The 24,667-nt window shown below is 42.3% G+C and overlaps 1 protein-coding gene across 4 annotated transcripts in view; it reads right to left on the bottom strand.

Annotated features, from left to right (window-relative positions):
• The window catches only part of net1 (neuroepithelial cell transforming 1), a 141,099-nt gene that overhangs the window by 107,980 nt on the left and 8,452 nt on the right, over positions 1 to 24,667 (bottom strand). For 2 of the 4 annotated variants that reach the window (XM_070897167.1, XM_070897168.1), the window contains exons 2-3: positions 16,873 to 17,104; positions 2,792 to 2,855 (exon numbers count right to left, since the gene is read on the bottom strand). In XM_070897167.1, the coding sequence (XP_070753268.1) occupies positions 2,792 to 2,855; positions 16,873 to 17,006 (198 nt within the window). In that variant the 5' untranslated portion in view covers positions 17,007 to 17,104. The remainder of the gene's footprint in view (positions 1 to 2,791; positions 2,856 to 16,872; positions 17,105 to 24,667) is intronic. The other 2 variants (XM_070897169.1, XM_070897170.1) reach the window with 1 other exon arrangement.

Raw genomic sequence — 24,667 nt, 5'->3', positions numbered from 1 at the left:
ATATACCACCAAAACTCGAACCACTACTCAGGGAAGGAGCTAGCACCTTAATGGGCGGCACCTGCACCTCCTCCAAAGTGAGTACAATAGTGGGAACTTCATCCATCCCCTCCCCATGCTCTTGGTCTGGAAAATGTTCTCTTTAGGCACATCCGCGTCTGAATCTTCAGCATCGTCAGGGTTGGCCTCAAGTTCTGCAAAATATAACAGAACAAATAGTTGTTGATACGGATTCTTTTCCCTCAATCTGTTTCAGCGAATACACTGATTCGAACACTTTAAAGTTTAGTTCAGACTAACTTTATTCAGGCTTCATCAATGAAGGGTCTTGCTCTGATAAAGGGGCAATGACTCCATGAGTCTGTTGAATCCATCAGAGCAAGCAAAAATCATTACAAAATCAATACATTTATACAGTTCGTGAATGGTACCACCCCTTTTCATTGTCCTATCACATCAGCTACCGGGGCAATGATACAAGCTAAATTAGTCATTTACACAGTTAATTAAGCAATGCCCCTAATCATGAGAAGATTAAGTCATCTCCAGCTTATCTTTGTTTTGCAGGCAAGGAAGACACAGTTCTGCTTCTCTGGGTATTCCCACAGTTTAACTCCTATAGCTGTTGCTACATTCCCATGATCAGACGGTTCCTCAAGGTTGTTTAACAAAGACAAGTCACTCATTGTTTTCCCCTACAGTGAGATCTAAAGAGTCAGCAATAACCATGAGCGGCCATTTTAGAAAGAGTTAATACATTTGAAGTTGGTACGGATAATACATATAAAGTTGGTAGCTACAGTGATACAGATTCTCATTGTTAGCAGCAGAGGAGGGGGCAGGGTGGGTGGCATGAATAGGTTCACATTGCGCTGGCAGCAAGCTGATTTGAAGGACCACAATGAATGGTAGCACATTACATCAACCGAAGCATAGCTGAGGGAGACATCCCCATGAACCGAAGCATGGCTAGTCCATGCAGCACTTTTAAGAAAGCCAGACTGTGGAATTTGCAGGATTTAACTTCTCCCTCGAGTGTGGGCCAGCTTTGTGCAGTGGTGGTTGCTTTTCTCCAGGCAGGACCCATCAAAGTAGTGATCCTCTCTTCCAAGGGGGTCAGTGGGTGCAGATTTTCCAGGCCTCCTCCTGTTTGAGTTCTTTCCCTTTTGTTAAGGGCCACCTGCCTCTGTCGTTTTAAAAAGAGAGGGTACCTTTCTGCTGGGACATATACAGATGATCACATTTACAATTGCAATTCCAGTGAATAAATGAAAATATTACTTACACTAACTACTTGACCACTTCTTTTTGCACTGGCCTCCAGATCTTGGTGGTCACCATTGCATAGTCATCTTCTGCAAGTTGGTTCCAGCGTTTCTTCATTTCTTTTGGTGAAACTTTTATGTGACCTCTGCTGGTGTCCAGCTCCTGCCATCTGCCCTCAATCACAGTAACTAGTGCCTCCACTTCATCCTGTAAGAAATTCTTGGTCCTTGTGCCACGTTGCATCTTGTATTGCAGCTCCAATTATAATTAAAGTTCTCACACACAACTGGCTCTTTAAAAATGGCCGATTGTAGACCGGGAGCTGTAGAGTATGCGTACCCATAGAAATCACGTCAAAAACATCCTTTTTTTTCCCCCCCCTGCACTTGCGCAGAAGGGGCAGCGGCTACCCACCCCACCCCCTCAAGGCTATAGGACAGGCTGTGCAGCGCCAATTTTACAAAAGAGCACAGGAAAACTCGGCACATTTGTGACCTAGAACAGGCGTAACTCTGGCAATACGCCAAAAAACGGCTTTGGGCAAAATGGAGCCCTAGAAGTTGTTTATTCGTCAGAAAAATGCATACGTTGGGTTCCAAGGCAGGTGGAAATGGTTGTCCTTTCGCCATTGGTGCAGAAACATTAATACCCAATGAAAGGATCGAAGATGCTATAGCATTGTGACCATTAAAAGCCCAAATCGTAATCCAAAACAGAGCTGAAAAATAACTCATTTTCCAATCACTTTGAAAATGTTTTCACCTCGTTTCAACAGAGTCAGTGGATAGAACAATCCATCCAAAGGGTTAGCAGCCATCTGCGGCGTATAATCACCCATTAATTCATTTATTAGAATTGCAGAGAACAATTCATTCCATGATCCAGTTTTTAAAAGCAGAGAAGCGGATCTCAGCTAGGACAGCTTGGGGTATTACAACTGATACCAGCGGCCCCGGCCTGCAAGAGGGCGAGTGGGTGAAATTATTCTGGTTTGCCACTTCTGTTTGCTGAAAAATGTGCATGTGTAAATATCAGGTGAACAGGATTGAGCACAGCTGGCATCCATCATCTCAGCTCACACAAAATTTGCTACTTGGGCAAAGAACCAAAGTTGCCAATTTCCATGTAATCCTGTACCAGCAGGAGTTAGTTTGGGAAAGAAGGGTGGACAATTGGAAGATATAAAAAGCATTATCATAGCAAGAATGATGCCAATAAGTATGTTTTAAAAAAGGGGAAGAAGAAATATGTATTTTTAAAAAACAAGCTTTCTTTCTTCCATATTCTCTTAACCATAAAATTACATTTGAAAATATTGCAACTGCAGTTTAACTTTAGCTTCTGTAAAAGGTGAAAGGAGGCGGTGTGTGCTTTGAACGCAAATTATTTAAATAATTTTGGCACCATTGCTTAGAGGCGAAATACCACCACTTTTGAAACCTGCATCAATTCTTACATTAAATGATTTAACAATCTAACTATGCGCTTCACAAATAGCAGTTGAAACAACAGAAAACATACTTACCAAAGTAAAATCCCATGGCCCAGGAGTCAGAAAGGTAAAGGAACTTCCTCGTCGGAGAGGAGGCCTGAAAAACAAAGCCCACAGTTTATGGGAATATCTGATTTGGCAATGACCCAGTTCAAAGATCCAAATGTTCTCTCAATAGTGCGATTGTAGCTGCAAGGATCCAAGGTCGTACAAAAAAAAACTCAGTACCCAAACCAAGATATTGTACAATTCACATTCTAAACTCTAACAAGACATAGCAGCTAATGAAACCCATCCTAATATTATGCAGTCTTCTCTGGTTCCCTCTTTAGTGGTCAGTACTACAAGCAGATCTGGTGATTAAACCAACAAGATGCTAGCCGCTGTGGAACTGATCTGGCCAAGAGTGGACTTCCTAAACACTTTATCCGCTATCTAAAGGAGATATGGATACCTTTGCATACAAGGGTCATGCCGATACCAGCTGTAATTTGAGAAAGTGTACTTCTGGGTAGAAAATTGGCATCATGACCAATTGCTCTTCAAGCAGCAAAATATCCACCTTTCTGACATTTTGTTTTCTTGTTGGTTTAAATTGGAATTAAATTTATTTTTAAAAGTAAGGCCTAACCATATTTCAGGTTGTCTTTTATATTACTACATTTTCTTTAGTGTTTGCTATGGTTCAGTGAGCAGCACATCTGCCTCAGAGTCAGAAGGTTGTGGGTTCAAGTCGCACTCTAGGGACTTCAGCACATAAATCTAGGCCGACACCCTAGTGCAGTGCTGAGGGAGTGCTTCACTGTTGGGAGGTGCTGTCTTTTGGATGAGACGTTAAACCGAGGCCCCGTCTGCTCTTTCAAGTGGGCGTAAGAGATCCCATGGCACTATTCCGAAGAGCAGGGGAGTTATCCCTGGTGTCTTGGACAATATTTATCCCTCAAATCAACATGACAGTGCTGTTTGTGGGAGCTTGCTGTGCACAGCTTGGCTGCCGCATTTCCCACATTACAACAGTGACTACACTTTAAAAAAATACTTCATTTGCTGTAAAGTGCTTTGAGACATCCGGTGGTCGTGAAAGACGCCAAGTCTTTCATTTAAAAAAAAAACAGAACTGTTGTGACCTAAAGATTCCATTACTGTATTATACGGTCTTTTGCTAGTGAAGGAGTCTAGACAATTGAAGCTTAAAAAAAAAGCAGCAATTTTGCATCCAAAATTAAATGAATCTCCCATAACATTTATTGATCAGTTAGTTCTGTATCAACTTCTGTATCAACAAAAACATTTACTCTATCTGTAACACCAACTTCTCCTGAATTCTATTAAATTAATACCAATCAGTTCTTACTCAAGCTAAGAGAAAGGTCACATACATAAGAATTAGGAACATGAGTAGGCCATCTAGCCCCTCGAGCCTGCTCCGCCGTTCAATAAGATCATGGCTGATCTGGCCGTGGACTCAGCTCCACTTACCCGTCCTCTCCCCGTAACCCTTAATTCCCTTATTGGTTAAAAATCTATCTGACTTGAATACATTCAATGAGCTAGCCTCAACTGCTTCCTTGGGCAGAGAATTCCACAGATTCACAACCCTCTTGGAGAAGAAATTCCTTCTCAACTCGGTTTTAAATTGGCTCCCCTGTATTTTGAGGATGTGCCCCCTAGTTCTAGTCTCCCCTACCAGTGGAAACAACCTCTCTGCCTCTATCCCATCTATCCCCTTCATTATTTTAAATGTTTCGATAAGATCACCCCTCATCCTGCTGAACTCCAACGAGTAAAGACCCAGTCTACTCAATCTATCATCATAAGGTAACCCCCTCATCTCCGGAATCAGCCGAGTGAATAGTCTCTGTACCCTCTCCAAAGCCAGTATATCCTTCCTTAAGTAAGGTGACCAAAACTGCACGCAGTACTCCAGGTGCGGCCTTACCAATACCCTATACAGTTGCAGCAGGACCTCTCTGCTTTTGTACTCCATCGCTCTCGCAATGAAGGCCAACATTCCATTCGCCTTCCTGATTACCTGCTGCACCTGCAAACTAACTTTTTGGGATATATGCACAAGGACCCCCAGGTCCCTCTTTTACTGTTTCTCTCCCCTCCCCCCCGACCCCCCCCCCCCAAAAGGTGGATGACCTCACACTTTCCAACATTGTATTCCATCTGCCAAACCTTAGCCCATTCGTTTAACCTATCCAAATCTCTTTGCAGCCTCTCTGCGTCTTCTACACAACCCGCTTTCCCATTAATCTGTGTGTCATCTGCAAATGTTGTTACACTACACTCTGTCCCCTCTTCCAGGTCATCTATGTATATTGTAAACAGTTGTGGTCCCAGCACCGATTCCTGTGGCACACCACTAACCACTGATTTCCAACCCGAAAAGGACCCATTTATCCCGACTCTCTGCTTTCTGTTCGCCAGCCAATTCTCTATCCATGCTAATACATTTCCTCTGACTCCGCGTACCTTTATCTTCTGCAGTAACCTTTTGTGTGGAACCTTATCGAATGCCTTTTGGAAATCTAAATACACCACATCCATCGGTACACCTCTATCCACCATGCTAGTTATATCCTCAAAGAATTCCAGTAAATTAGTTAAACATGATTTCCCCTTCATGAATCCATGCTGCGTCTGCCTGATTGCACTATTCCTATCTAGATGTCCCGCTATATCTTCCTTAATGATGGTTTCAAGCATTTTCCCCACTACAGATGTTAAACTAACCAGCCTAGTTACCTGCCTTTTGTCTGCCCCCCTTTTTTTTTTTTTAAATAGAGGCGTTAAATTAGCTGCTTTCCAATCCGTTGGTACCTCCCCAGAGTCCAGGGAATTTTGGTAGATTCTAACGAATGCACCTGCTACAACTTCCACCATCTCTTTTAATACCCTGGGATGCATTTCATCAGGACCAGGGGATTTGTCTACCTCGAGTCCCATTAGCCTGTCCAGCACTACCCCCTAGTGATAGTGATTGTCTCAAGGTCCTCCCTTCCCACATTCCCGTGACCAGCAATTTTTGGCATGGTTTCTGTGTCTTTCACTGTGAAGACCGAAGCAAAATAATTGTTTAAGGTCTCAGCATTTCCACATTTCCTATTATTAAATCCCCCTTCTCATCTTCTAAGGGACCAACATTTACTTTAGTCACTCTTTTCCGTTTTATATATATATATCTGTAAAAGCTTTTACTATCTGTTTTTATGTTTTGCGCAAGTTTACCTTCGAAATCTATCTTTCCTTTCTTTATTGCTTTTTAGTCATTCTTTGCCGTCTAAAATTTTCCCAATCCTCTAGCTTCCCACTAACCTTGGCCACCTTATACACATTGGTCTTTAATTTGATACTCTCCTTTATTTTCTTGGTTATCCACAGCTGGTTATCCCTTCTCTTACCGCCTTTCTTTTTCACTGGAATATATTTTTGTTGCGCACTATGAAAGAGCTCCTTAAAAGTCCTCCACTGTTCCTCAATTGTGGCACTGTTTAGTCTGTGTTTCCAGTCTACTTTAGCCAACTCTGCCCTCATCCCACTGTTGTCCCCTTTGTTTAAGCATAGTACGCTCGTTTCTGACACAACTGCCTCACCCTCAATCTGTATTACAAATTCAACCATACTGTGATCACTCATTCCGAGAGGATCTTTTACTAGGAGATCGTTTATTTTTCCTGTCTCATTACACAGGACCAGATCTAAGATAGCTTGCTCCCTTGTAGGTTCTGTTACATACTGTTCTAAGAAACAATCCCGTATGCATTCTATGAATTCCTCCTCAAGGCTACCCCATGCGCTTTGAGTTGACCAATCGATATGTTGGTTAAAATCCCCCATGACTACTGCTGTTCCTTTTTCACATGCCTCCATTGTTCCCTTGATTACTGTCCGCCCCGTGAAGTTATTATTTGGGGGCCTATAAACTACACCCACCAGTGACTTTTTCCCCTTACTATCTCTAATCTCCACCCACAATGATTCAACATTTTGTTCATTAGAGCCAATATCGTCTCTCACAACTGCCCTGATATCATCCTTTATTAGCAGAGCTACCCCACCTCCTTTCCCTTCTTGTCTATCTTTCCAAATCATCAGATACCCCTGTATGTTTAATTCCCAGTCTTGGCCACCCTGCAGCCGTGTTTCTGTAATGGCCACCAAATCATACCCATTTGTAATGATTTGTGCCGTCAACTCATTTACTTTATTTCGAATGCTGCGTGCATTTATGTAGAGTGTTTTAATCCTAATAGTTGCCCTCTCTCATGAACAGATCATACAATAAAATAAATATGAAAAAATTTAAAATGGGAAACTATTACAAACCACACTTCAAAATCACTATTTAGTACTAAGCACTTTGACATTTGCAATTTCACAAGTAACTAGCATTTACTCTTGACTACCATTCGCGTTAGAGAAAACTGCTACAGGTTAGAGGGGGAAAGAGTGTGGTTCTGAGAGTTGGAACTTGGATTTTGCATTGCAGTCCTATGGCTAGTTAATATTTTCATTCATGTCTACTTAAAATATTTTTGGGGGCAAATACATTAAACCCAGGTGATTAAAAAGTTGGTTGGAAAGCAAATTGTTTAATATAGTCAATAACCTCAATTAGTTTAACAAGAATGAATTTGATTCTTTGTTTAAACAGAAACACAATCAACATACAACAAAGTCATCAGTGACTCTTGGAATTTAATCAAAACAAAATGCTGGCAGAGAGGTCTGTAGAGTACAAACACCAGAAATCCTGTATCAAATAACTTGCAACCAAAATACAGGTTGGCCAGAGCACAATAGTTCATGTCTGGTCAGTGCTCGGTGTCACGTCTCAAGAAGCCAAGACTGAAGAGTTATTTGTTAAAGCAACAATGAACAGGTATTTGAATAACACCGTTAACATTGCAAGGGACAGACAAAGCCATAAAAGGACTTGTAAAGGAGGATTTTGAAATTATTTTCTGTTCATGGGATGTAGGAGACAATGAAATGTCCACATTAATTGCTTATTCCTAGTTGGACCAAGGTGGTGGTGGTCAGGGGAGAAAAACGGCCTTTTCATGAACTGCTGCAGTTCTTATGGCGATGGTGTTATGTACGGATTTTTAGCAATATGCCCAAGTCAGAATGATATGCAACTTGGGATGGAAATTTGTAGAGGAGACTCTTTCCACGATCTTGCTGCTCTTGTCCTTTCAGTGGTAGAGGTCTAGGAGGAGATGCTGTCAAAGTAAGCTTGGTGAACTGCTGCAATGCATCCTGTAGATAGTACGTACTGCAGCCACAGTGTGCTGGTGCGTGTCAAGCTTCGAACGTTGTTGAAATCCACTCAGGCAAGTGGGCATGGTCTGGTTGGGCCAAATGGCCTGTTGTTTGTGCCGTGTATCTTATGTAAAGTATTCCATCACACTCCTAACGCGAGCCTGAATTTAATGCATCGAGGGATAAAGAGACAATGTAGGTCAGTAAAGCCAAGGGCAATAATTCAGTGGGACTTGGTATGGAATAGGATGTGAGTGCCAGAATTTTGTACAAGTTGATGTTTCTGTAAGATGGAGTTCAGGAGGCCGTGGAGGACTTGAGCTTGATGTGATAAAGGTATGAGAGTTTCAGCTGCAGTAGGGGTAAAATAAGGGTGGAAGTTGGTGATGTTGGAAACAGATGGTCTCACTGATGGGCTTGAGAGCAGGGTTTTACACTGCGGTCAGGGTCAAATAGGATGCCAAGACGATGCACCAAGTCTGAGCAAGCAGCTGGGAAAGGGGTTATGATCAGGGATTAGGGCACAGCTGCCAAGCAACAACACAACTTGCATTATATAGCATCCTTAACATAGAAAAATGTCCCAAGGTGCTTCAGAAAGGCATATACCAAAAAAAAAAGCAAAGCCAAACCAAAGGAGGAGGAGACACCAAATCTTGGTCAGAGATGGGTTTTAAAGGGAGGGGAGGCGGAGCTGTCTTGGGAGGGAATTCCATGGCATGGGGTAGTGAAGGTATTTTGGGATTTTTTTTCTATGCTAAAGGTGCTATATAATTGCAAGCTATTTTGCTCCTGTACCCTAGTAAAACCCAGTTGTACAAGTTTGCCACTGGTTTATGGAAACTGGGAGTCTGCTCTTGGAAACTAGGTTCCCAGGTCTTGGCACCCTCCTATTTCTCATCTACATGTTGCTCCTTGGCAATAACATCCGAAAATAAAACATCAGGTTCCACATGTATGCTGACGACACCAGACTCTACCTCTCTCTAACCCACTACTGCTTTAGATTTGTCATGCTGCTCAGCTAACATCCATTTTCGGATGAGCAAAAAGTTCCTCCAAATAAATATTGGGAAGAAACGAAGCCATTGTCCTCGTCACCACCCTCCACTGCAGGTAAACTCCGTTCCCTCGCCATGGATTACATTTCTCTCCTCAGTCACTGTCTGAGGATGATCCAGACCATTTGGAACCGTGGTGTTGTATCAGACCCAGAGATGAGTTTCTGACCACACATCCACTCCATCACCAAGACGACCTACCTCCCTAAAATTATCCATCTCTGCCCCAGCTCATCTGCTGCTGAAACCCTCATCTATGCTTTTGTTACCTCCACATTTGACAATTGCATGCTCTCCTGGATGGTGTCCCATCTTCAAACCTCAAATTTGAGCTCTGCTGCCCGAATCCCAATTCACACCAAGTCCTGTTCACCCATCACCCCTGCACTCTCTGGCCTATGTTGGCTCCTGCCCCAACAATGCCTCAACTTTAAAATTCGCATCCTGGTTTTCAAATCCCTCCATGGCCTTGCCCCAACTTATTCCACCCCCTCCGCAAGATCTCTGCGCTCCTCCAATTCTGGCCTCTTATGAATCCCCGATGTTAATCGCTCCGCCATTGGCGGCCGTGCCGTCAATGACCATGTCTAGCCTACCCATTCTTATTTGGTTACAGCTCAGGATGTCTGTCCTTCTGTGACATCCCCATGAGACAATTAGGCTTTGCTGGACATTTTAATGTAACATATGCAGCAAGATCACAATACACCTTGACCACATTGCGTTACCATGGAGCTGTGCTGCACTCGTATTGAACTTTTTTTTAAAAAGCAGTGTCATTACATTACCAAGTAGAGACTCATTTCCCAGTATGTTGATATAAAAATCATACAAAATTAAGGAGCTCTGCAAGAAAAGAAAATACAACTGATCAAATAGGATTGGTTAATAGTGAAAAGTGAGGTGTGGCACCGAGGACAGCTGCCTCTAAAGGCAGGGGAAACTGATCAGTTAACATAGATGCTGAGAAGATTTGGCTTGGTGTGCCCTGCCTGAATATTACATCACCACAGCCAGCAACACAAACACACAGCCCTCGCCCTTCTTTCCACTCAGCAGGGGAACACTCACCAGGTCCTCTTATTTGTTTTGGCAACTGAGGAGTTGGAATGAGGAAAAAGGCAAAGCTCAGAGATAAAAGGTGGTGGAAGTGGGAGGGGAGGGACATAAAAACCAATTCATCAACAATAGCCCTTTGTTACTGCAGGGCCCAGAGGGAGCAAGTAGATCTTCCAAGTTTCTGTATGTGAAAAAAAAATGCTGCTAATCAAAATCCAAGATACTCCTCTGTTCAAAATGGCACTGTAACAGGTTACCAGTGTGCTAAATAACTATAGCAACAGCACTGAGCTGGTTAAGTTCTATCAATGCAGTTGAAAACAGGAAACAATGAGAAAGTTTATAATGAAATGATATTATGGGAGGTTCCCCCTTTCTCTCCCAAAGGCCCCATATTACACTGGGGTACAGTTCCACAGACACCATCCACCTTCTGACACTTCACCCAGGTGGCCACTTTTCATAGATGACACTAGACTAGAAGTGTTCAAACTGTAGCCCCTGGGCCATACACATCCTCCCCCTCACAACCTGGCAATCCATTTCTTGAAGTCTAGGCAACAAAGACTTATTTGAGCTTGTATTTCTGATTTGGATTTTGAGGGCCTGGAGATTTAGAGCTGTTAGACTGGTGGAAAAATACTAAATCAGATCAATGATTCGCAACTCAACTTGTGCACTAATCCCCCACAGCCTCCATGTTGGCCTGCTCAAGTGAAGCCAGGAGGAGCGTGAATTTAAACTTCATATGTGGTCCACTGCATAAACCTCTGCAGTCCACAGACAAAACACTCTTGTCTTCAATAGTGACCATCAGGAGGCTGTTCAACTACAAGAACCGTGACAATCAAACCTGTCAGTTTTACTTTTCAGGAAAAAAATTAGGATAGGACTGGTTAAGTTGAAAATAAATAGAAGAAATGGAAAATAAATGATATATGGGTATAGAGCCACCAGGGTAAATGCATGAAATTTTTAAAAAAAGGGATCGACATACTAACTCGATGCAGAATTAAGTGTAATACAGTAGTCACTCCCAATATCAGAGTAGCTGGTACTTACATTTTAGTGTCATTTGAGGATGGCTGCAAGAGCTGAAAAACAAAACCTGAAGGACCAAGTACTGCGTACAGTTTTGGTCTCCCTTATTTGAGGAGGGATATACTTGCATTGGAGGCAGTGCAGAGAAGGTTCACTAGATTGATTCCTGAGATGAAGAGGTTGACTGATGAAGATTAAGGCAATACTCATTGGAATTTAGAAAAATGAGAGGTGATCTTATTGAAACACAGGATACTGAGGGGGTTAGACAAGGTAGATGCAGAGAGGACGTCTCCACTGGTGCGGGAATCTAGAATTTGGAGGCGTAGTTTAAGAATAAGGGGGTCACCCAGTTCAAACTGAAATGAGGAGAAATTTCTTCAGAGGGTTGTAAGTCTATGGAATTCTCTGCCCCAGAGAGCTGTGGAGGTCGAGTCATTGAATATTTTTAAGGCAGATGGACAGATTTTTTGAGCGTGAAGGGTTATGTGGAGTGGGCAGGGAAGTGGAGTTGAGCCTAAGATCAGATCAGCCATGATCTTATTAAATGGCGGAGCAGACTCGAGGGGCCAAATGGCCTACTCCTATTACTTATGGGATGAGCTTTGTTACTTAAACCAACTTAGTCATACAGGTTAGCAGTTGATCTTGCATCATTATTTGCAAAATTGTGTTGTGCATCGTTTCCAGGTATAGAACTCGAGACATCTTCAATCATCCTACTATCGGGATCAAAGCAACCCACAAACCGATAATATGGCTGTACCATCATTATAGGCGGTCCCTCGAACGAGGATGACTTGCTTCCACACCAAAAGGGATGAGTTCATAGAGGTTGCAATGAAGGACCCAATATTCCAGTCCTGAACTCCAATTGAAGGGATGGAAGATGCCAGTGTGTGGATTTAAAAAAAAATGCGACCATTGCACATCAGCCACCACACAGGCTTGACAGAGCTAGGACTTCATCCAGTGGCAAGGATTAACCAGGATGACTGGAGACCTGCTCTGCTGCACGGACCTAGGGCGCACACATATCACAGTGTGGGCTGGCCCGTGCTGCCCCTGGGCCCTCAGATCTTCTGAGCCTCGTACCCTCGCCATGATCTCTCGCCGCACCTCTGCCACAACCTTCCCGCTCCTCTGCTGTATCTAGGCCCCGACAATACTCCTGCCCACGCTCCAAACGGCAACCTGGATCCTGACTGTACTATATCACAAACAGCTCTCAACTCACTGTATAAATAAATAACTACATGGACATTACATTACTGTTCCAACAGGGAGGGATATTCTCCCACATAAAAATACACATCATCCACTGATAACCACAATGGGAGAGGAATAAAACGCTCATGATGCTCAAACTCATCTGCTTGTGAATGTGCTAGGGTAAATTAACCCTGTTAAGTGCAGTACAATAAATCATATGACATACGCCTGAAAACAGACACCATTAGCTTCAGTTCAGGTCTAAGGAGAACTACACTCCCAAGTTCATACTGCCATCTGGTTCCAGTCTCCAGATCAGCCTGCCAAAGACAGATTTTGAAATCCAAAAAGATGCTGAACCTGTAGGTGATAACCATCAGCATAATATTGTGACAAATTGGAAACAACGAGGCACCACCTACGTTGCGCAACAGATGAAACAATACCTTGAGTGAATCCTCATTATAAGTAAAGAAAGTGATAACATAGATGCTGTCAACAGGAGCCTGTTGTAATCACCGCTGACCAAGTCTTCAGACAGTGGACATTGGACTCGTCCTTCCAGCTAAACAGGTAGCAATTATGTTAGGAGCTTCAAATCTGACCCTGGAGCACATCATTGAGCACTGCCCTCAGAGGAAATTCATGGGCAACCTACAAGATATCCACACTGTCACACCGGACGCTTTGGCCTGGATATCAGACTTCGATCTTGACATTTGATTTCTCCTACCAAGATGACAACTACAATTCAGCCTTTAAAGTCCAAATAACCTTCGATATATTTTTACACATTTTCAGTTTTGTGGGCCTGGAGGTTTCAAGGAGGTGTTATATAGCACTGTGGCCTCATTGGTGGATAAATCCTAAATCAGAACACCAAGATCTGTTGGCATCAGCAAGCCAAGATACATGCAAATTGATGGGGCTGTGGATTTAAGCTTTATACGCGGCCCGCAAAACAACATGGTGCATATCTATGTGGCACACCAAGTCCAAAAGTGTGGAATCACCTTCAGAAAAATTGACATTGGTGAGTGAGCGAGCGAGCGTTGCTATAATTAAAGGGTTAAGAATGGGTCTCGGGACTAAGAGCGAAATAGGCTTTTCTAGTAGCCAGTTTTCCAAGTTGCTTAACGGGCAGGAGAGATAACGCTAAAAATAACATGTCAGAATGATTAACTGTTGCAAGCTGTGTAACGCGAGGGCAATTACAAATAGCCAAACTGCTGAACGACAGGAGGCCCAGAGAGGCAGTTTAACAGAGCAAGGGGTCAGAAGTAACACATTGGCGAAACTCCATTTGGTATGAAACATAGGCGAATGATTGTGTAACACGAAAGGGAATTGGTCAATCAGCAATTGTGCACGTGGGCTTTGGGCCAATTAAACGGCAGAGGGGGACCGTGCACAAGGCCTGACATGCAACATTAAGTGTATAAAAGATTGCTTGGAACTTTGTATCATCAAAGAAGCCTGGCTACAGACAAACGAGCAGGCGGTCTCCCCCCACTGGTGCAAATAAAGACTACTTGAATCTTCGAACCCAGACATAGTGTTGTGTTTATTTTAAATACTGCAGAGACACATAGATTTCACTTAGCGACAGCTGGTGTTTGCGACCAACCAGCCTTCGCTATTCATAATAGAATGTTCTTCTAGATTAGATGATAAGAAACGTCTGAAGACCAGTGGTTTATGCTGACACAGCAAGGCCACGATGGTGTGTGTGTGTGTGTGTGTTGATTTAGACATGTGTTTCTGGACTATGCAGTCGTCAGAGACTACAATATTAGGCAACATAACATAAGAAATAGGAGCAGGAGTAGGCCATTCAGCCCCTCGAGCCTGCTCCGCCATTCAATGAGATCATGGCTGATCTGATCATAGCCTCAACTCCACTTGCCTGCAGTATCCCCATATCCCTCGATTCCCTTAATATTCTAAAATCTATTGATCTCTGTCTTGAACATACTCAGCAGCCCTCTGGGGTAGAGAATTCCAAAGATTCACCACTCTCTCATGAAGAAGTTTGTCCTCACCTCAGTCCTAAACAGCCAACCCCTTATTCGGAGACTGTGACCCCTGGTTCTAGACTCCCCAGCTAGGGGAAAACATCCTCCCTGCATCTACCCTGTAAGAATTTTTTATGTTTCAATGAGATCACATTCTTCTAAACTCTAGAAAATATAGGCAGAGTCTAGTCAATCCAGTTTGATAAGAAAATAGTGTATAAATGTAAACCTTTTCCTTTGTCCAAGAGCACGGAGATACCCATGCTTAGGTATGTGTGTTCCATCTGTGACTATACTCCACTTGTAAATTGCTTTTTATGCTGAAGTTAAAGAATAAAATGATTATAACTAGAAGACTGAATTCATTACTACTTAAGTGAACAAACAGAAGTTTGTTTTAAGACAACAGTTACCAGCATAATGTGCCTTAACATATGAACATTGAGACTGCACTCAAGAAAAATAAACTGGCAGTATCCGCTCACACCAAGAATAAGTGGTGATTTTCTTGTGCTTAAATGATACGTTGCCCCCGAATCTCTTCCTTAGAGAGAAATAGCAGAAAACTATGCTGTTTACAGTGGCAAAATTGAAGTATTCATTCAGATCTGACTGGTTAGTGAATCAAAGGCATGTGTAAACTAACTTCTACTCAAGCTACATTTGTCTGTGATTTTCATGATGTAAAAAAAACTGCCTCCCTCAACCTAATGAGAAATCGACAAGTGCTGTTTTTGCCTATCTTGACAGCTCAAATGGTTTACACCTTGAATAATTGTTGCTTTCCCCAATTTATCTTGTGGAAGTGTGATGAGCACAACTGAACAAGTATACTTTCATTAATAATAAAAACAGAAAATGCTGGAAATCTCAGCGGGTCAGGCAGTATCTATGGAGAGAAAGAGAGTTAATGTTTCAGGTCAGAACTGGTACAGACACTTTCATTAATGCTTTACAGAGGTCTATTGTCTATAACAAGTCCATAACACTTTTGATTCACCCAATGTTATTTGTCTTAGCAACTGTTGTATATGTGACAAGAACACAGATGCATCGAAATCTGCTTTCTGACCCACCCTATCCATACTCAATGAGTAACGTTTCTTTTGCACAGCAGCAAAACCATTGAGAAATACAGGTTTTTCCAATTTTATTATCTCTTTACTTGGAGCTTCCAGCCCTCCTACACAAATTGATTATAAAATGTGGCAGCCTACTTAAAAAGGTTGATCCCAGGAATGAGGGGGTTGACTGATGAGGAAAGGTCGAGTAGGTTGGGCCTCTACTCATTGGAATTCAGAAGAATGAGGTGTGATCTTATAGAAACATAAGATTATGGGGGGGGGGGGGCTTGACAAGGTGGATGCAGAGGATGTTTCCACTGGTGAGGGAGACTAGAACTAGGGGGCATGATCTTAGAATAAGGGGCTGCCCATTTAAAACAGATAAGGAGAAATTTCCTGAGGGTTATGAATCTGTGGAATTCGCTGCCTCAGAGAGCTGTGGAAACTGGAACATGAAGAAACTGTCTATTTCTGTCTTAAATTTATTTAAACGATAAGGGGATAAGGGGTTATGGGGAGCGGGCAGGGAAGTGGAGCTGAGTCCATGATCAGATCAGCCATGATCTTATTGAATAGCGGAGCAGGCTCAAGGGGCTTTATGGCCTACTCCTGCTCCCATTTCTTATGTTCTTATGCAATATCAATATTAGCCATTATAAGATTGGAGAATCGAAGAACTAATCCATTGGGGTGGGGCGGGACAAGACAAAATGGAAAGGGTGGAGGGGAAAAATTCCACTAATTGCCATGTAAGATGTCAGCCATGGCTCAGTGATCACACTAATTTGATGAAGCACACCTTGCTGTGCATAAATTGGATGCCGTGTTTCCTACATCACAGTGACTGCACTTCAAAGTACAGGTTGAACCCCTCTTATCCGAGACTCTTTTATCCGGCAGCACCCCTCGTCCGGTATCATTCTCGGCAGAGGGGTGGCGCATGCGCAGATAATTTTTATTGTACTTACCAATATTCTCTGCTCTCCTGAATACGGTGACTCCTTCCTCTGTTGGTTCGGAAGGCACCAATTGCCTAAGTGGTCTTGACGGTGGGGATTCAAGTCAGGGTGGAGGGGGAAGGGGAGAGGTTCAACCTGTACTACTAATAATTATATTCTGAATTAAATTATAAATAAAAGCTATTATTTTTTGAGAAATATGTTTAAACCCCCCCCACCCACCCCGGCAAGTTTTTCACTTTCCTGCAGCCATAGAGCCACCACAGCATTGCTTACGCTAGGCGGGCTTGTTCTTAACGCAATCACGGCTCAGCACACGGATTGCACCGAGTTCCATCAACCTGCCTCCCACGCCCTGGCCAACCAGCCGCTCCTCCCTTCCCCGCTGCCCTCGGCGCTTTGCCAAACAAAAAGAAAAGACCTCTTCATTACCTTGAATGTCCTAGGAGTGAGTCTTGGAGACATACACACTGGGATATCCTATGGAGTAAGCCATGACGAGGCGGAAGGAGGCCAAGTGTCGCGGAGGCACCGAAGCTGGGCCCGAAATGCTGACCTCTCCTCATCTGGCAAAATCCCTTATCCGGCACAGGTCAGGTCCCAAGGGTGCCGGATAAGAGAGGTTCAACCTGTACTTCATTGGCTGCGAAGCGTTTTGGGACACCTTGAGATCGTGAAAAGCACTATATAAATATGCAAGCCTTTCTTTTCATTGTAGCTACTACGTTAAAATCAATGGTTTCTAACAATCACTTCAGTAACTCATTCAATAGGAATTTCTTTATTTAATTACAACTTCCTCTGTTCCCATTAACTGTCATTTCAGCTTTACATGTTTATTGCAAGAAATTAGTAATTGAGTCATGTTTAGAGAAGAAATATCCCATCCTTTCCAAGTCAAAGCACTTGTGGCCAAGTACTAGCCTGCAAAGCCACATCATCTTCTCAGGGGCCTCAGGCTTTAAGTCAATGCTTGGTAAAGCCCCAAATTCGGTCAGCAAAAAGCCAACACCACTGTTTTCAATATTAGTTTTAAGTTGGTAATAAAAAATATTTCCTGCTTAAAAAATGGTAAATTTGCGTTACTTTTTTAAAATATATAAAGAGTACAAAATACTAAATATCAATATTCCAAATTTGGAACTTCACATAAACTTAAGAGGTAAAGATTTTCCATGCACTCCACACAGTACCAAACCAACCAATAGTGGCATATACACAATTGATATACACCTGTAATGTGGCGGGGGGGGGCGCTTGGAAGACAGAGAAATGGGAACACACACACCCCATTTTTCACAGGCTTGGGAAAGGTTTCCCGTGTAATCTGCTCGTCTGAACTGCATCCAGCTCTGCGACCCCATCTCCCCTCCCCACCCACTCTGGCCAATGAGAGGAAGAGGAATGCATATTTGCTTTTAAGAAAGCAGAAAATATTTCTACTATTGCCATGCTGCGGTTCTCAATCTACTGTTATGATAGCCTTGTTTTCATTCACCAGGCTCCCTTATACAGTCAGCTGATTCACAGTACAAAAAAACTCACCTAGAGACAAGCCAGGTGTAGTATGAAAACAACCAACCATGGATGCAGGTCTCAAGAATACAAATTAAAACAAGGCGAACATTACAAGCATTTTTTTTGGCCCGTATCTAATGTCACAGTAATTTATTGCCTGTATGCTCCATCAAGATAATACCAGAAACAGTAAGACTGACATCAGGTGGTGGGAGGGAGGGGGGGGGGGGGTTAACAATACTTAAAACCATAAAGATAGCAATTAAAATACACTTTCTAGAACATAAAAATGCAATATAGAAATCTCCCACTTAGTCATAAAAATGTCTGAGAACATATTAAACAAATTTCTACTGCCTGGAATGAAGAGATTGATGCTGATGGTGTACAAATGACCTTGGTTATCTTCAGGGCAGAAGAGAAGTGAAAAATAAAAGCGAATATTGAACCCTTATGTTCCCTCCTGAATGACTGACTCCCTCTTGCAAACTGTGCACTTGAGCCATTCAGAAAAGCTCCAGTACAAACTATTAATTTGAATTAAAGTTCAGGCTCCTGCTTCACCTCATGTGTAAAAACACTGCGGCTAGTGGTATCATAACTTCTTAAAAAAAAAACAAATGGGGTTGGTCAGGAGCAACCTCATGACACTACTGAATTAGAATAATGTTGCCAATTGATGGAATTACTACAGGGTGCAGTCCTTGTTCTGAATGATAGAACCACTGGTAGTCCCAGAGCTCAGTGGCAGACTCTTGGTGCAAATTACAGCAACATAATCCTATCCTCTGCAATTTCTTAAACCAAGCAGAAGAAAATCCCTATTACAGAACTAAAAAATGTTTTTGCGATTATAAAAGTAAACGAGAAATAAACTCCACCAGCAGTGTATTCAGCAATAGATGATTTGATCTTTGGATATTTTTAATTAGCAACATTTCTCAATTCATGAAGTTCTCAACAATTTGTATAAAAAAGCAACTTCCACTAATCTGCAATTTCTCCATATTTATTGCAACTAGTTTGTTATACAGTGTCAGGCAAAAATTAAAATTGAATGACATTCAGCAGGGATATTAATCATAAGTTATCGTTAAAGTATTTGATATTAACATGAATCGAACTTCATTAGTTTATCATTTCTAAAAGCAGGCTTCCTGAAGGCTCAGTCGGTTTACACACCGAGTAGCTGAGCTATACATACGAGTAAGCTCCCATGTTTGATTGTCAGTCATGTGGAGTTATCTCAGCCAGAGCAGTTAGGAGACTCTAAAGTTGCCGAGAGAGTCCTGAATTTGGGGGGGGGGGGGGGGGGGGGGGGGGGGGGGAGGAGAAAAGAGCTGAAAATACAGCTAGAGTTCCTGTTACCAATTACTATCTAGTGATTTCCCCTGCACACGAATGTCAGCTGAAGACAAGATCCTGAGGGCAGAATGGCTGTTCAACCAATCAGCGCTCACAACTTATGAATAATGGACACTTGGGTGAGTACCGGAGGGAATCGATGCATTCGAGAGAAGGTGGGGGGCGGGGGGGAAGAAAATGCTCCAGTCAATTGGCAAATGATTCTTATCCAAAACAAAGACTTAGAAAACATGTGAATCTCAATTTGAGACAAAATGTGGATTTTATCTCCAAATGCTGAATCACTTGTCAGTTACTGCTGCTTCAGCATAAAAGTTACTCAAGGGCTGATGATATTGGAGTATTTTAATCACTGATGTCAGCTATTCTGGAATATCATGGGGTAGAGATCTGGGTGATGTTCGAGAAGAATGGTGAAAGATCTATAGTTATTTTTTTATTTTAATCACTTTCATAGAAACATAGAAAATAGGTGCAGGAGTATGCCATTCTGCCCTTCGAGCCTGCACCACCATTCAAGATCATGGCTGATCATTCCCTCAGTACCCCTTTCCTGCTTTCTCTCCATACCCCTTGATCCCTTTAGCTGTAAAGGCCATATCTAACTACCTCTTGAATATATCCAATGAACTGGGATCAACAACTCTCTGCGGCAGGGAATTCCACAGGTTAACAACTCTGAGTGAAGAAGTTTCTCCTCATCTCAATCCTAAATGGCCTACCCCTTATCCTAAGACTGTGTTGTGTCCCCTGGTTCTGGACTTCCCCAATATCGGGAACATTCTTCCCGCATCTAATCTGTCCATGACCCTTAGTGATCAACCAAGCACCAAATTACCCTTAACGCAAGCACACCTCTTAAATCATAAACGAATATGTCATTTGCAAATTTGGAGACTTGTCTCACTCATCATTGAGCATACTACTACAGGTTATCAACAATATCCTGCATTTACCTTACAACTTTACTTGAGCAAGATTGATGCAGTTTAGTTAATCGAAAACTGGCACGTTGAATGTGCCCAGACAACTGGAGAAAAAAAATTGAAGAAATGTATTTTATTACATTTATCAGTTTAATCCATTCTTTATGAAAATGGCACCCATGTTAATAAAAAATAATGTAAATCTACCTCATTGTATTTCAATGAAACAGGAAGTGCTGATGTATTTGCACAGTTGCAAAACATATTTGCCTATAATAAAATATGGAAATGTGTACTCCAGCTTAATTTTGTAATTAAGATATCTCACCACTAGTTTGGTCTGGGATTGCCAAATCAGAGATTTACGTCGGCTTAACATAAATGTCCTCTAGTTACAAATGCCAACATGGCCTGAAGTTAATACTTCCCACTGCAACAATGACTCAGTGATGTAACACAGTTTTGACAGTAAACAGAACAAATTTACAGCCACTTGTGTCTGGGCTGTACAAATTGTTGTGGCTCTGCCACAGCATCTATGACTCTGTTGCCCTCTAGTGGACATTTCACTTTTAGTCATGCAGAATTTAACCTCATTCTATTTACATTACGGTTTTCAAGTGAACTAGTTCTGTTGAAAAATACTTTCTCTTTGTATAATTCATCAATGAATCTGAAATATTACGAGAAATACTTGGACAATACTGAACAACTGGGGATATCCGATACTCCGATGGCGATCCTCGCACAAGCTGGGCTGTGTAAAATAAAATCTGTCGCTTGCACCAACACTACAAGATTTGGTACCAAATTGTTGCTCACCAGTGTCCAGCTGATAAATAACTTGATCAAGTCATACTGATCATTTGGATATACATCGTTCAAGAGTTCTCTTGACTTTTACTTTTCAAAAATAGACATGGGATGGCAGTGGGAACACATAATACAGCAAAGGTCATACCTGCAACCATCAGATTTCCTGATTGACATTGCATCATTGTGGGAAGGTAGCAAGCAAAAGCATCGGGCATCTGCTTGGTACCTTCCCCATTAAAGGGGAAATCCAGTGGACTGACTTATCTCCCAGTTTTTTTTCCAGGTGGCACTGGCAGAGGCCTGTATTATAAGCAGGTTATTTCAGTGTGTGGATGGTACATGAACAGAGGGGAAAGGAAAGTAGAAAAGGAAAGGGAAATTTGTACACAAAGTAAAGTTGAAACCATATTTTGTTGTGACCAGATACCAGGATAAAGTAAAGTAGAGTAGGGCATTCTTGTGATGACCTGGTTCACATTTCTCCCTCAACAATCATGAAAAAGATTAAACATAGAAACATAGAAAAATAGGTACAGGAGTAGGCCATTCAGCCCTTCTAGCCTGCACCGCCATTCAATGAGTTCATGGCTGAACATGCAATTTCAGTACCCCCTTCTGTTTTCTCGCCATACCCCTTGATCCCCCTAGTAGCAAGGACTACATCTAACTCCCTTTTGAATATATTTAGTGAATTGGCCTCAACTACTTTCTGTGGTAGAGAATTCCACAGGTTCACCACTCTCTGGGTGAAGAAGTTTCTCCTCATCTCGGTCCTAAATGGCTTACCCCTTATCCTTAGACTGTGACCCCTGGTTCTGGACTTCCAACATTGGGAACATTCTTCCTGTATCTAACCTATCTAAACCCGTCAGAATTTTAAATGTTTCTATGAGGTCCCCTCTCATTCTTCTGAACTCCATCGAATACAAGCCCAGTTGATCCAGTCTTTCTTGATAGGTCAGTTCCACCATCCCGGGAATCAGTCTGGTGAACCTTCGCTGCACTCCCTCAATAGCAAGAATGTCCTTCCTCAAGTTAGGAGACCAAAACTGTACACAATACTCCAGGTGTGGCCTCACCAAGGCCCTGGTACAACTGTAGCAACACCTCCCTGCCCCTGTACTCAAATCCCCGCGCTATGAAGGCCAACATGCCATTTGCTTTCTTAACCGCCTGCTGTACCTGCATGCCAACCTTCAATGACTGATGTACCATGACACCCAGGTCTCGTTAATCTGGTTGCTGTTTCTGGGATTTCACTACCTACAAAATGATGGCGTATCTCACTACAAAACAGTCACTGCACTTCAAAGTAATTCCCTGAGAGAGGTAATGCACTACAAAATGCACATTGGAGATTGCTGGTATTCACCACATCTTTTTCTCTCCTGGTTCTTGCCCCCACTCCATTCCCAGTGAGGCTTAAAATTAAAGAACTACACTTCAACATTAAGATCTCAGACATTCTAAACTTTCAATAAAGTGTGTTAACTTACTTCAAACTATATTCAAAAATACTTTTATTTTCAGCTAGTGCTCTGTCAAAAGTACTTTTTGAACAGGTCTCAGCATTTCAGATTTGTGCCTTGCATCGTTAAGTGTCTATCCTGACCTGTCATGACAGGTACATCAGCCATTGATAGCACACGATTACTGGGAAGAACATCCAGCATGTATTATTGTAGACTGGAAACAGTGTTCATTTCTGTTTTGTACTACTTGAATGTTTAATCTCTATACTTTTAAAAAAATTATAAAGCAGGCCAATCCTTCTGCCGAAATTCAAATATTAATCAAATATGAAGAATGGTCCCTTGGGCGAGATACTCAAGAGCTGCCAATGTTCATATAGGTATATCCAAATGGTAACCTGCCCCTTAGAGGTGAAAAAAAAATTGGATAGGAATGGGGGTGTGCGGACATTAGTACAAGAGAGAGAAAAGGGAAGATAACTGTACCTGCATACTCATTGCTAATTTGATAGATAGCAATTCAGTGGGTGTGTGGAGGCCTCTAGTGGAGCTAGAGTATAATGTTTCACTTCATCAAAAAAAAAACAGATTTTGATCCACAATGAGGTTGAATTATCCCCAACTGGAAATAACCCAGTACAGACCGGTAAATAACCCAGTACAGTCCTGGAAAATGCCGCAACAACAGCCTTGTAGTTATGGTACTCTACTAGCTCCCCAGAAGCTTTGATTTCAAATTATACCATAATAATTTTTGAAAGTGAATTCAATAACCTAGTAACTTACAGGCTTACCAGATATATGACTATAAAATCTTCCAGATTGTCACATAAATCCAACTGGCTATTCAATGTCCTTCATGGAAGGGAACCTGCATCCCTATTTGGTCTGCCCTACAGGCAACTCCAGTGGTTGACTCTTGGTACCTTCGGAAGTGGGCCTAGCAAGGCACTTAATGGTAAAACAATTGCTACACAAGATAAATAGTAACTGTTGGACCCATTAACAATGACAGATAAGATTGGCAATACCTGCCCAGTCAATCCTGCAAAGCCCTCCTCACTAACATCTTGGACTGGTACCAAAGATGAGAAACCTGTCCCACAGGCGAGTCAAGCAACATTTCATTATCATTGTATCATATGACTACCAGGATGGTAAAGGGAAACTAGATGGACCTTGGTCCAGCAATTTCTTGGTTTCCAACAGCCAACATCCCAGAGTCCTTCATCATCATCCCAGGTTATGTCCAGTCCTACCTGTGGGACAGACCCGTGGAAGCTGGGACATTGAATAAATTTAAGACAGAAATAGACAGTCTCTTAAACAATAAGGGAATAAGGGGTTATGGAGAGCGGGCAGGGAAGTGGACCCGAGTCCATGATCGGATCAGCTATGATCGCATTAAATGGCGGAGCAGGCTCGAGGGGCCGTATGGCCTACCCTTGCTCCTATTTCTTATATTCTTATGTGAGGTGAGGACAGTGTTATACTATCAGGCAGGATTGCCCCCGCCCCAGTCAAGTTAATTGAGCGCAGTTATGACAGTGGTCTTTACTGAAAAAATGCATTGGAAAATCCGTGTGTTTGTTTCTAAAGTGCCTACAAGATAGAATGGACATTTTAATAATAACTTTTATTTATATAGCGCCTTTAATGTAGTAAAACATCCTAAGGCGCTTCACAGAAGTGTTACAGACAAACAGATAAATTTGACATCAAGCCACAAAAGAAATGAAGGCAGATGATCAAAAGCTTGTTTAAAGCGGTAGGTTTTAACGAGCATCTTTAAAGGAGGAAAGTAGCGGTTTAGGGAGAGATTTCCAGAGCTTAGGGCCCAGGCAGCTGAAGGCACATCCACCGATGGTTGAGCAGTTATAATGAGGGCCAGAATTTGAGGAGTGCAAATATCTTGTGGGATTGTGAAGCTGAAAAAGATTAGAGAAAGGGAGGGGCAAGTCCATGGCGTGATTTGCAAACAAGGATGAGAATTTTGTTTAACTGGGAGCCAATGTAGGTCAGAAAGCACAGGGGTGATGGGTGATCTTTGACTTGGTGCGGGATAGTACATGGGCCGCTGAGTTTTGGATGACTAAGTTTACGTAGTGTGGAATTTGGAAGGGCGGCCAA

Source organism: Pristiophorus japonicus, chromosome 13 (assembly GCF_044704955.1).
Source record: "Pristiophorus japonicus isolate sPriJap1 chromosome 13, sPriJap1.hap1, whole genome shotgun sequence".
NCBI classification, from domain to species: Eukaryota; Metazoa; Chordata; class Chondrichthyes; family Pristiophoridae; genus Pristiophorus; species Pristiophorus japonicus.
This window is presented reverse-complemented; position numbering and strand designations above follow the sequence as displayed.